Source organism: Cyprinus carpio, chromosome B7 (assembly GCF_018340385.1).
Source record: "Cyprinus carpio isolate SPL01 chromosome B7, ASM1834038v1, whole genome shotgun sequence".
Lineage (NCBI taxonomy): Eukaryota > Metazoa > Chordata > Actinopteri > Cypriniformes > Cyprinidae > Cyprinus > Cyprinus carpio.
The window spans coordinates 35,880,534-35,893,149 of NC_056603.1; the positions used below are offsets into that span (position 1 = coordinate 35,880,534).

Below are 12,616 nucleotides of genomic sequence, written 5' to 3' on the forward strand. Positions count from 1 at the left end.
ATCTATTAACAGTTTATCTGCTGATCTCAGTATCCTAGCCGATGTATGGTACTTTAAAAGATTGGTGATATAACTTGGGGACGTTATGAAGCGCTTTCCATCAATGAAATCTTAAACCATCAATGAAATCTTAAAATCGATCCTGTACTGAACTGGTAGCCAATGAAGAGAAGATAAAACTGGAGTAATATGATCCCTTTTTTTTTTCGTGCCTGTCAAAAGCCTGGCTGCAGCATTCTGTATCATTTGCAGATGAGATAGTTGTCGCTGACAGATCCCAACATAAAGAGAATTGCAATAATCCAATCTTGATGTAATAAATGCATGGACATTGGTCTCTAAATCTTTAAAACTAAGAATGGGTTTTAACCTGGAGATCATTCTAAGTTGGTAAAAACTACTTTTTACTACAGGCTTCATCTGATTGTCAAAGCTGAGAGTTGAGTCAATTATGATACCCAGGTTTCTAACACTGTTTTTTATAGTTAATTCTAAAGGAGCAATAGTACTGGAAATCATCTCTTTAAATTTTGTTGGACCAAAAATAAACTTTTTTTTTTTTCATTTAGCTGAAGAAAACTTTTTGACAACCAAATTTTGATCTCTTCCAGACAGAGTAATAGGGCCTGTAGCGAGTGCTTGTTCGCGACTTTAAGTGGTAAATACAGTATATCTGAGTGTCATCAGCATACATATGATAGGAAATGTCATAGCGACAACATATAGATCCAAGTGGGCACATGTACAATGAAAATAATGTAGGGCCCAGAATAGAACCTTGAGGAAGACCATATTTTAAAGGACACATAGAAGATGAAGTATTTGCAAAATTAACAAAAAATGTTCTATCATGCAGATATGAGTGAAACCATTTTAAAGCTGTTCCTTTGATGCCTACATCACACTCCAAATGTTTTAAAAGGATCGAATGATCAACAGTGTCAAAGGCGGCACTGAGGTCCAGCATAATTAAAACAACCCCCAACCCAGAGTCAACTGCCATCAGTAAATCGATCACAACTTTTACCAAAGCAGTTTCCGTACTGTGACCAGCTCTAAATCCAGATTGGAATTCTAGTGCATTAATGATAAATTTAAATAAATGACTTAATGATTCACATCTGGTTCTTAATGTAAAGAAGACAGTATGTAGGTTTTTCACAAAGAGGCACTCTGTAACTGACTGTGATCCCAAAATGTATGTGTCTGGAGAGATCATTCAGGTAGTCTCTCATTCCAAAAAAAAACAAATTAACAAAGAATTGCAAATTTCACTAGCTAGGACCACGCCACAAACAAGCTATGAAATTGTTAGTTGAACAGGGAGTTGGGGAAGAGTAGAAAGAGGATGAAGGGGTCGAGGGAATGGGATGATGGTCAGGTTGATCAGGGCATCTAGAATTGATGGCTCAGCAAAACTCAGGGTGGGGGTACCATGTCTAGCATATATTTAGGCCGGACAATTAGGACACCCCGATACAACCTGAAAGAAAGGTAATGTGGGATAAGGTTGGCTGAATGGATGAGAAAGGGAGGGAAGGGTGGGTTTGAGAGAACGAGACTAGCAGTACGGTATAAGGTGACCCGATATATATGGATTTTTCAGGAAGTCAGGTGATTGTTTGGGGCATGCCCCTGCTCCTGAACATCTGTTAACCAATTAACTCCATATCTTTCAACAAACAAGTGAAGAAAGTATTGCAAATAACTAAATATAATCTTGCCAATTTTAGGTATTTAAGAAACTGTCTACAGTTTACAGCAAAATTATATATAAATTCAATGATTATACCTCACTTAACATAAAGTATGTCACCTTGGTCTCAAGCTAAAGGAACAACACTAAAGCCTGTATAAGCAGGTATATAAAGTATTAGATAAAAAAACAAAACAACAACAAAAAAAACATACTTACCATCACTGCAATATTTTGGCCAAATATGATATTCTTAGTTGGGAAAATTTAACAAAATACACTGATGCCTGTCTGTTGTTTAAGACTGCGAAAAGCTCCTCCTCTACTTAGTATTTTTATTAAGCAGAAAAATTTAAACAACAGATCTACAAGATCTACTCAGAGAGGAGACTGTGAAATTCCTTTCAGGTCCACCTCCTTTAGCCAATCATGCTTTTCTGTAAAAGCTTCTCAGTTGTGGAATACACTTCCACCTGAATTAAGAAACTGTACCATATATCATTCTTTCAAACAAAGTCTTAAAGCCTGGCTTTTAAAAAAACAGACATTTTTAATTAATAAATTTTACTGCTAATTTTACTATTAATCAGCTGTTAACATGTTCCATGAACTTTGCTCGCTGTCAGGCGGCTAAATGTATGTTTTGTGTATGTTTTTGATTATTTCATTAATATTTTACTAATTGTCTGGTCTGGTATTTTATTTTATTTATTTTTTTTTTGTTAGCTTACAATCTAGGTATGTGTTATCTCATTAATCCATAATGGAGTCTTTTGTGCTTCATGTATGGTTAATGTTTTCCAGCACGCTTAAATATACCTATTGAAGGCTGTGTGTCGTTGCTCTGAGTGCTTGCATGGTTGTTTGTGTGAAAATGTTGATTGTTGTTATAGTGTTAGTACTGTTTTAGTACTGTTTGTTTAATATTCTTGATATTTTAAGGGTTTTGAAACATCTTGCCAAAGGACTGCAGTTGAAAATTAGCTTACTGGCTAACACTGGCACATTTACAGAAATGCTGATGTATGTGTGTTGTCCTTATAAATAAATAAATAAATAAATAAAAATAAAAAAAATCTAGGGGGTAATCTATTAGGCTGTGGCTGTCAAATGTGGCTTTACCAAGGTCAACGGCTCTGGCCCAAGCAGATATAAACCAAATGCTATTGGCTATTTTAAAAAGGGGGCAGGGCTGCTCTATATGTCCCGCCCGCTCTTCCAGTTTCAGTTGAAATTATGTCACCACATAGAATAATGCTGCGTGTTTCAAGGAACTTCAGGGGACCTTTAAGGAGACAAATATTCATTAAAGCGTTAGTTTACTCATCAAATTCAATAAGTGTCATCCTTCCCCCAAGAAAATTTAATCCACAAAGAGAATGTTAATATACAACAATTTGCTATCGGTTCTGCGCTGTGAAATGATGAACAGGTGTTTCACATTATTCTAGTGTACAGGTAGTATGTCTATATCAGCTATTTAACAAAGGCTTTAAACATGGCTCATCCAATCAGATTTCAGATTTGAAATATCTTTTTCATAAATTGATATTTGTTGCAACATCATAGTTTGAATGACACATTTAAGATGATGATGGCACATTTTGATATGAAATGATGAGAAATTGTAATTTACCGCAGTTACCTGGAGCGCCCGCGTCTCTTCCTCTGCAGCCGAGGCATGATAAGAGAGGACCTGCATAATATTCACACACAGCCACATTATATTGTTATATAATACTGAATGCAGAATAAAACATACTCAAGTGAGATCAAGTGGCAATGGTGCATACTGTTTAACTTTGTACTGTTTTTCAGTTTTTTTTTTTATTTTAATAGTGCTGGGTGATGGAGGATGTAAAGTGAGGCTTATGACAAAGGAGAATGCCTGATGTGGAGTGCAGCCATTGTGTCAGCTGCAGGAGACAGCATGCTACCAGCGCTTCTGACTGTGACAGCTCCAGAAAGGTGGGATAAAAGAAAATAGAGGAGTGGGAGGATATGACAAGAATATGTGTAGAAGCAGATTAAAGGGGGTAAAAATCTTTTAAAATATGAATTTAAAATACTATAAAAATTAACACGCAAAATGTCTTCCTCAGTCCAGCATTTATTAAAAATATGCTGGAAAACTGCCCTATTTCAAGAGATATTTTGATGTCACAATCTTGAATATATTAATACCACCCACAAAGTAAGGACATTCCTTGGTGCTCAACCAGTCTTATTAATGAACTAATAATGAGGCTGGATGGAAACAATGTCCCTGTTTATTTCAGTCCAATCTGATTTTCGCACGAGGGGTGACTGAGAGTATGCTGATGTTAGCTGCCATAATTTATTTTACTACAGCATTTTTTTAATTAGTAAATGTATGAAATCACACTCACCTCAAGTGTGACCTCTTGCTTAGCCATTGCTCTTTCCACTGCTTCGTACATCTGTGTGTTCTGGATTCCCAGCCCGCAAAAGATAGCAAAGGCCTCTAGAAACTGCTCATCATTCCTATTAAAGGCTTTTACCTCCCCTGAAGCTTCATCCATCTTATTGACCAACTGGCAGACACCTGCATTCGGAGGCCAAAAAAAAAAAGAGCACAAGGTAGGGCTGGGCGATAAATCGATTTTATCGATTAACTCGAATGTGTAGTTTACATCGGTTTGTTTGAATGAAAATCGGTTTTCTTTTTAACATCTACCGACGCTCCACTCAGGGCTCCCGTTGTTCCGATTGGGCTCAACCCTCCTCCGTGCGTTTGCCATAAAGACATGCTGCCGAGCAAAGTATGTTTCTCCGGAGTGCGGAGTAGAGCGGTGTGATTTTGACTGGAGCTAGGCACGGGTTTTTTAAAAGGCAGAGCGTCGTGGTTTTCACTCGCTCCAAGAGCACTCCTCCACTGCTCCATCACGAGTACAATTCATGCCAACGGCCCGTAATATAACTGCATATTTAGCAATAATTCACATGTTAAACATATTTAGCTATAGCTTGATACAGATGAATCTCTCAAATCAGAAGATTATAATGACGGCAATAACCGAGCGGGAAGTTATAGGCTAGTTCTCAAGGAGGTTGTCTTTTCTTTTTTACTGAATATTTCTGGGTTAAAGCATGATTTAAACAGATACAGCACATTCACACGCAATCGCTTTCGCAAATAATGCATTCAAACAAATGTAATCTTACAATACTTCATCTTTATCTGATTTTGAAATCTGTAAGAAATGCATCGATCTGTAGATAAAATAACTGACGAAAATGAACTGCTATTTTCATTACAAACCAAATTTTGCACAGCAGAAAGCAGCAATTAGACCTTTTAATGCTGAAAATGTTATTAGTTTGGCAACTGTTATTTTATTTACTTTTTATTTTAATAAGCCTAAGCCACTTTGAAACTCTACTGTTATTTTATTTACTTTTTATTTTAATATAGGCTATGTTATTAACATAACATTTCAAACATACTGAAATACTTTAGCCACGGAGCGAAGGCGGAGCGGTGTTTCTGGTAGCAGTGAGCGTGGAGTGATTATTAAATGCTCGGAACGCGGAGGGAAATAGTTGCCGCTCCACCATCACTCACATACTCCGCTACCGAGTGAGAGAGATGTTTTGCCCTACAAAATGAACAAGACCGCGGCAGCACAAGCACAGCATATCTGCCAAAAAGCAACCTGCAGCAATGCTCATTGCACGGCTCACCAAGCTTTACTTTTGTAGCTCGCATGGCAGTAAATAATACGATGATATGATCATGCAGTCAATACAGATATTTAATAAAAAAAAATTAAAAACAAGCAGGGCTGTAACATAACCCATTTAAAAACGCATGCAATGTCTACACCGGGCATGAGTGGCGCGATCCGACAAAAGACAATAGAACCCAGTGATGTTGTCTAAACTGGACGCGGCGACACGATCCCCATCAGTAAACTGATGCTCGTTCTATTTATGACAAAATGTCCTGACACTACATTCAGATGATTTGCAACTGTAGTGTGAGGTCAAGTTTAGACAGACTTTTAGCACAGCGGGGCGCAGCACGACAACTCTCGCGTCCAGTGTAGACACAGTTAGACAGTGTCTGCTCTATTTACAAATAATTTATATAAGAAAAAAAATGACTCCCTGCGTAGTTGCCAATTTTAATTTTAAACAGTTCTTAACGCCGAGTGGGATGATTATATGCATGATGGGCTAGTATTAAATAAAATTTAAAAAAAAATCATCTTCTCAGTTATAAATTTGACTGGTAAATAATAAATAAAGAATTATATTAAAAAACGTGTTTTGAACAATTTCTTTGTCATTTGAATATTGTAGGGGGGCAAAAAAAATCGATTTAAATCGTAAATCGGATTTTTGGTGAAAAAATCGGGGATTTTTTTTTTAGGCCATATCGCCCAGCCCTAGCACAAGGGTGTTCACATTTTCATGGACACATTATTAAAGTTGAACATGGATCATTTCATTATGTGAATATTTTGCCCAAAAAGTTTAAAATGTACTTTTCAATCAATTCTCTATTTACTGTAGTACAGGGACCAATTCTCACTATTAACTAGTTGCTTATTAGCATGCCTATTATTAACATATTGACTGTTTATTAGTACTTATAAAGCACATATTCTGCATGACCATATTCTACATCCCTAATCCTACCCAGCTTCTTAAATTTAACAACTACCTTACTATTAATAAGCAGCTAATTAAGAGTTTATTGAGGCAAAGGCTGTAATCAATGGTTTGTTAATAGTGAGAATTAGACCTTAAAATAAAGTGTGACCCCATTTACTTTTATTATATGAAAAAAGTTTCCAGGAGCTTTTTTATGAATTCACCTCTCATGTTCCATGAAATAAATCAATAAATTCATATGGGTTTGGAATAATGAGGGTGAATAGGTTTGAGATCATTACATGATTAATTAACTTGGTCTATCAGCTAAGTCTCACTATTGTATGATGTAGAGGCTGATAAAAAGGATAAAGTAATCAATTAAAAAACAGAAAGCCTTGGATTTATTTTTAACATGAATGGCTCAGGCAGCATACAATAGAACATATAAACCCTTCAAACCCTAAAGAAAATTATCACCTAAATTATTCTAATCAATTCAGACTTTCATTATAGGGCATATACTGGTCTGTGCACTTGAATTTGAACAGCACCATTGTTTAGCAACTTGATGTCAGTTAAAATGCATGAGAAATTATAAAATAAGAGATGGACTTTGTTGTTATGCTATCTAAAATATATTTTATCCATTCTGAATAAAATCTGAGGGGTGTCTTGGGTGTTTGTTACAGGGTTAATTCTGATCCCTAGTAATGGTTTGGATCCCTTCTTCTATGTAAGTCTATGGGATTTTTTTTCATATGTTTTGTTTTATTTATTTATTTATTATTTTTCTGTCAGGTATAAATCTTAAATGTAACCACTATAGTTTCACACCTCTACACAAAAAGCCACACAATTTTACACAGGATTAAGGATTTTTTTCATATAAGCAATTGTAATATGCAATGTAAGCACCACTAATAATAACCTTTTAAAATGTTAAAAGTAAAAAATAAAAATTTCAGGTCAGATTGTGAAAAAAGAAATATAGAAAACACACATACCTATCACTTTGTCTTTCTTCCCATTCCTTATTGGCGTGCACAGTAGACTTTTAATTTGAAAGTTTGAGGATTGTAGATTTTCACTCTTAAAAAGAAATAAAAGAAAAAAATAAATGCAATGAAGAGATGGTCAAATAAATTCAGTTTAAAGTAGCTTTGGGAAAAGGGGCAGTTCATGACGCAAAATGGGGGAGGTGAATGTCTGAATGAATAAGAGCTCTGTGAAATCCCAGAAACATTGGGATCCCAGAGCGGGATGACCCTATGCCAATTGACTTTCCTATTCAGCTTTCCCCTGAGTACTTACTGTCCATGGAAATCGCTGGTCTTTGGTGACATCTGCAATGTTCAATGGCTCCATAGTGTTCTTGACATACTGGGCATACATATAGTTAATCTTATTGACATCACATTCTCTGTAAAAGACAGGGAAAAAAGTTTAAGCACTCCTGCTGAAAACTTTACTACACTAATACTACACAACTTAAGTACTAAATAGAAACCATGTTAAATTAATAGTTCACCCAAAATAAAATTTCTCTCTCAGTTTACTTATTCTAATGTTTTTTCCTAACCCCTATGGCTATGGCATGTATATGAGTTGATATGACAATAAGAGGTCATTATAATATAAAAATATAGTGAGTTTTAACCCTCACATTTTTTACACCTCATTCAAAGACAGAAGTTCTTGAACCCAAGCTCCCAAAGTTACAAATTTTCCACTTCCTCCATATTTTGAAGTCACACCATCTGACTGCCTCAACAACACATCCATACCTACTTTACCTTGTGTTTACCCACAAGACTTAAGGTTCCATTCAAACACATTTGTGAAAGAAGATCAGAAATACGGTAGAAAATAATTCTTACCAATACCCAAGAATAATTCGTTTTCCAGCAGGCATTCCAATCTGACTATTCTCAGAATGACTCAAATACTTAAGCTACATACTTTCTTAAGCTTGGCACACCAGTCAATAACACAAATATTTCAAATTCCACAATGTCTTTTTAATAAGAACGATAAAAGCACTTGACTTAAAAAAAAAAAAAAAAAAAATAATAATAATAATAATAATAATAATAATAATAATAAATGAATGAATGAATGAACGAACGAATGGAAATTGGCATGTAAGTATAAGGCTAATATGGTGGAAAAAAATAAAAACAATAGGAAAAAATGTCCAGTTTATCTCAAAGTCTATTTCTATTTGTCATATTACACAATCCATTCTCAAGTAGCTGTAGCTATATACATTTATGTTATGTCAATGCAATGCACAGATGAATGTGAGTTAACATAAACAGCTGACACCTGAAGCCAGTTTTGGTTTTTACCCAGGTAATATTTGATTGAGACCCTTTATTTTTTCTATATTTGCAGGAAGTGCACTAAAACATAAGTCAGTAAGGTTTTTAGAGCCTTATAAATGAAAACCTTTTTATGGTCACTATTGTGACAGGTGGGATTAAATAGGTTAAGATCTATCAGCAGAAGAATGTCTCTGCAGAATGCCTTCAGTTACCACAGACAACAATACTGACTAATCTCTCAGTTTATTGAATTAAACAAAAATCACATTCACAGCAATGCAATTATTATATTAAATTTGGTAGATGCAACTTTTGTAGGGCTTCAAGGTATATATTTTCCCAATATGTAAATTCCATAAAAATGAGCAGGAACTTGTAATGTACCAGCAGTATCCTTTGGCACTCCTACTGACGACCGGATGTCGATCGCTGCTTCGGAGGGCGAGCCGGAGCCTTTTGGAGAGGAAGATATAGCTGCACTGCTGGAGGACTGTATCAATGCCTGAATCGAATCCAAAAATAACGGCTATGCTTTCCCGGGCCGCCGTGAGGGTAGGGCTCGAGAAGAGGCCTCCACCGAGTCCCGAGCCCTCAAGGTTGGACGATTAGTTCATCTGGGTGGTCCGTGCTGGTTCTCAGCACCCCACCCCGGTGCCATTCTTCCCGGAGGTGCACCAGTGGCTTACCAGGTTGTGGATGGCACCTTTTTCTGCCGAAAACCAACCTGCTAACTCCTCTTCCCTTACCACTCTCGACAGTGGTCTCTGGGACCCAAGAGGGCATGGAGAGTCGTGGATGGACCAACACCGGACCACACTCATCCTCCTCTCTCACAAGCAGGCAGCAGCGGGTGGTTCAAGAATGTCGTTAAAGGCCCTACTCACACACCCTCTATCAAGGTAAGTGTTGCACTGCACACTCAGAGCCCTCTTCATGTCCCTGCGTTCCACTTCGCTGCCCCACCGCGGGTACGTCGGTGGTCCTGCTGGTCCAGCTTGTGTGGTGTCTGGGTGCCTGGTTACCCATACTGTCTCGGTGGTTCCTGCCGACCAACAGACTCAGCTATGCGATTCAGTTCACCCGGTGTCCCCACAAGGTCACCGGCATCTGATTCACATTCACTGTGGAGATCGCAGTCCTACTGGCGAAGGATGTGATAGAGCCAGCCCCTCCAGTCGATATGAAGATGGGATTTTACAGCCCATACTTCGTTGTACCCAAGAAAGGTAGTGGGTTACAACCAATTTTGGACCTGCGTGTCTTGAACTGGGCCCTTCACTGGTTACTGTTCAAGATGTTGACACAGAAATGCATCTTCGGGTGTATCTGTCCGTGAGATTGGTTTGCAGCGATCGACCTGAAGGATGCATACTTTCATGTTTCGATCCTTCCGCACCACAGACCATTGAAGGACGGGCATATCAGTACGAGATCCTGCCCTCTGGGCTGTCCCTGTTGCCCCGTGTCTTCACGTAAGTTGCGGAGGCAGCCCTTGTTCCCCTGAGAGAACAGGGCATACATTTTCAACTAACTCGACGACTGGCTTCAAACTCTTCTTGGAGAGGATCTCTTTTCTCGGTATGGAGTTGGATTTGGTCGAGCACGCCTCATGCAAGGATGTGCTCATTCAGTGCTGAACTGCCTGAATATATTCAAGGGCTGGACAGCGGTCCCAGTGAAATGGTTTCAGAGGCTCCTGGGGCATATGGCAGCTGCAGCAGTAGCCACGCCGGTGGGGCTGCTTCATATGAGACCGCTTTAACACTGGCTCCATGGCTGAGTCCTGAGGTGGGCGTGGCTATGCGGCACTCACCGGGTCCGAGTCACTCCAGCCTGCCACCAAACCTTCACCCTGTGGTCAGACCTTGCGTTTCTCTGGGCAGGAGTGTCCATAGAACAGGTCTCCAGGCATGCTGTGGTTCACACAGATGCCTATACCACCAGCTTGGGGGCTACGTTCGGTGGGCTTGCAGTGTCAGGGGTATGGACGGGCCCCCAACTGCACTGGCACATCAATTGCCTAGAGTTGCTCTCAGTGCACCTTGCCTTGTTCCATCTCATGGACAACACTGCAACTGTTGTGTACATCAACCGGCAAGGTGGTCTATGCTTCCGTTGCATGTCGCAACTCGCCCTCCCTCCTCTGGAGTCAGAAACATCTGAGGTCGCTTTGTGCCATTCACATTCCTGGTCTGCACAAACGGGCAGCTGATGAGCTGTCATGAGCTGCACTCCTGGGAGAATGGAGTCACCATCTCCAGACGGTCCAGCTGATTTGGAGTCATTTCGGAGCCACTCAGGCAGACCTATTTGCCTCTCCAGAAACTTCTCACTGCCAGTTGTTCAAATATGCATTTCCCCCAGTGAGCCTCAGGGAGGACAAGGAGCAGGTCCTGCTCGTGGCACCTTACTGGCCCACTCGGACTTGGTTCCCGGAACTGATTCCTCTGAGGATTCCTCTGATTCTACTGACTCAAAGACGGGTGCCATGTGGCACCCATATCCAGGTTCTAAGGTTCTAAGTGTCCTACCCTAAGAGGTAGTTGACACCATCACTTCGGCGAGAGCACCATCTACGAAACATGCTTACGCCTTGAAGTGGAACCTGTTCATCGAGTGGTGTTCTTCTCACCAAGAAGACCCCTGGAAATGTCAGATCAGAGTCGTGCTGTCCTTTTTGCAGCAGGGGTTGGAGTGAATGCTGTCTCCCTCCACCCTTAAAGTCTACATGGCTATTATTGCTGCTAACCACGCCCCTTGGGAAGGGAAGTCGGTGGGGAATCATGACCTGATCATCCGGTTCCTTAGGGGGGTGAGAAGGCTAAGTCCTCCACAGCTCCCCTCTATACCCTCTTGGGACCTGTCTCAAGTGCTCGGAGCACTACAGCAGGGCCCATTTGAGCCTTTGCAGACAGTCGAGCTGAAGTTTCTGTCAATGAAAACTCTCTTCCTGTTTGCATTGGCCTCCATCAAGAGGGTAGGGGACCTGCACGCATTTTCGGTCGACGATTCATGCCTAGAGTTTGGGCCAGCTGACTCCCAGGTAATCCTGAGGCCCCAGCTCAGCTATGTGCCCAAGGTTCCCACTGCTTACTACAGGTGAGCCTGCAAGCACTGCCCCCAGAGGAGGCAGAACAGAATCCGGACATTGAGATGCTACGTAGACAGGACACCAAGCTTCAGGACCTCAGACCAGCTCTTTGTTTGTCACGGAGGCCGGCAGAAGGGGAATGCCCTCTCTAAGCAGAGGATGGCCCACTGGATAGTGGATGCCATAACCCTGGCTTATCAGGCACAGGGTGTGCCCTGCCCACTCACGTTGCATGCTCACTCTACTAGAAGTGTTGAATCCTCCTGGGCACTGGCTCGGTGGTGCCTTGCTGACAGATATTTGTAGAGCTGCGGGCTAGGCGACCCCCAACACGTTTGCTAGATTATATAGCCTTTGTGTGGAGCTGGTATCCTCCTGTGTTCTCACCTCAAACGGGTAGAAGCACTGAGAGGTCCCGGCTTCGGGTCGGCTTGCTATAACCGCTCCAGAGAGTCCATATCGTAGACCATGTTGAGCTCCTCCATCCCCTCAGCAGCCAGATGTGGGAGTGCGTCCAGTGCCAGGCCCTCTCTCTATGAATCCGTGAGAACCAGTAGAGGGCTGGATTCCATATGTAGAGACCTAAGTGTATGTGTAAATTCCACGGTATAGCCTCAGAGCCTGTGTTTCCCCGGCAGACTTCCTGCTATTTTCCAAGAGGGTTAAAATCACCTCTAATCTTCCATATGCACCTAAACTGTTGTTCATATGTGTAAGTGTTTCTGAAACCTCCTTCAGGAAGGATGGGGCTTCTGCAACGTTCCTGTCCCAAGTGGTATGGGTACATTTTCCCAGTGTTATCCAGTCTTATTGAATGGGTAGTGCCATAGCAGCAGTAGCTGCTCTTCTTGTGGTAAGCCCTGGCCTACGCCAAAAAGAAGG

General features: G+C 40.5%; 1 protein-coding gene across 4 annotated transcripts in view; it reads right to left on the reverse strand.

The window, feature by feature from the left end:
• pde5ab (phosphodiesterase 5A, cGMP-specific, b) overlaps positions 1 to 12,616 on the reverse strand; it is a 49,406-nt gene that overhangs the window by 18,732 nt on the left and 18,058 nt on the right. For 3 of the 4 annotated variants that reach the window (XM_042728456.1, XM_042728457.1, XM_042728454.1), the window contains exons 8-11: positions 7,631 to 7,739; positions 7,324 to 7,408; positions 4,087 to 4,262; positions 3,333 to 3,392 (exon numbers count right to left, since the gene is read on the reverse strand). In XM_042728456.1, coding sequence (XP_042584390.1) covers positions 3,333 to 3,392; positions 4,087 to 4,262; positions 7,324 to 7,408; positions 7,631 to 7,739 — 430 coding nt within the window. The remainder of the gene's footprint in view (positions 1 to 3,332; positions 3,393 to 4,086; positions 4,263 to 7,323; positions 7,409 to 7,630; positions 7,740 to 12,616) is intronic. The other variant, XM_042728455.1, reaches the window with a different exon arrangement.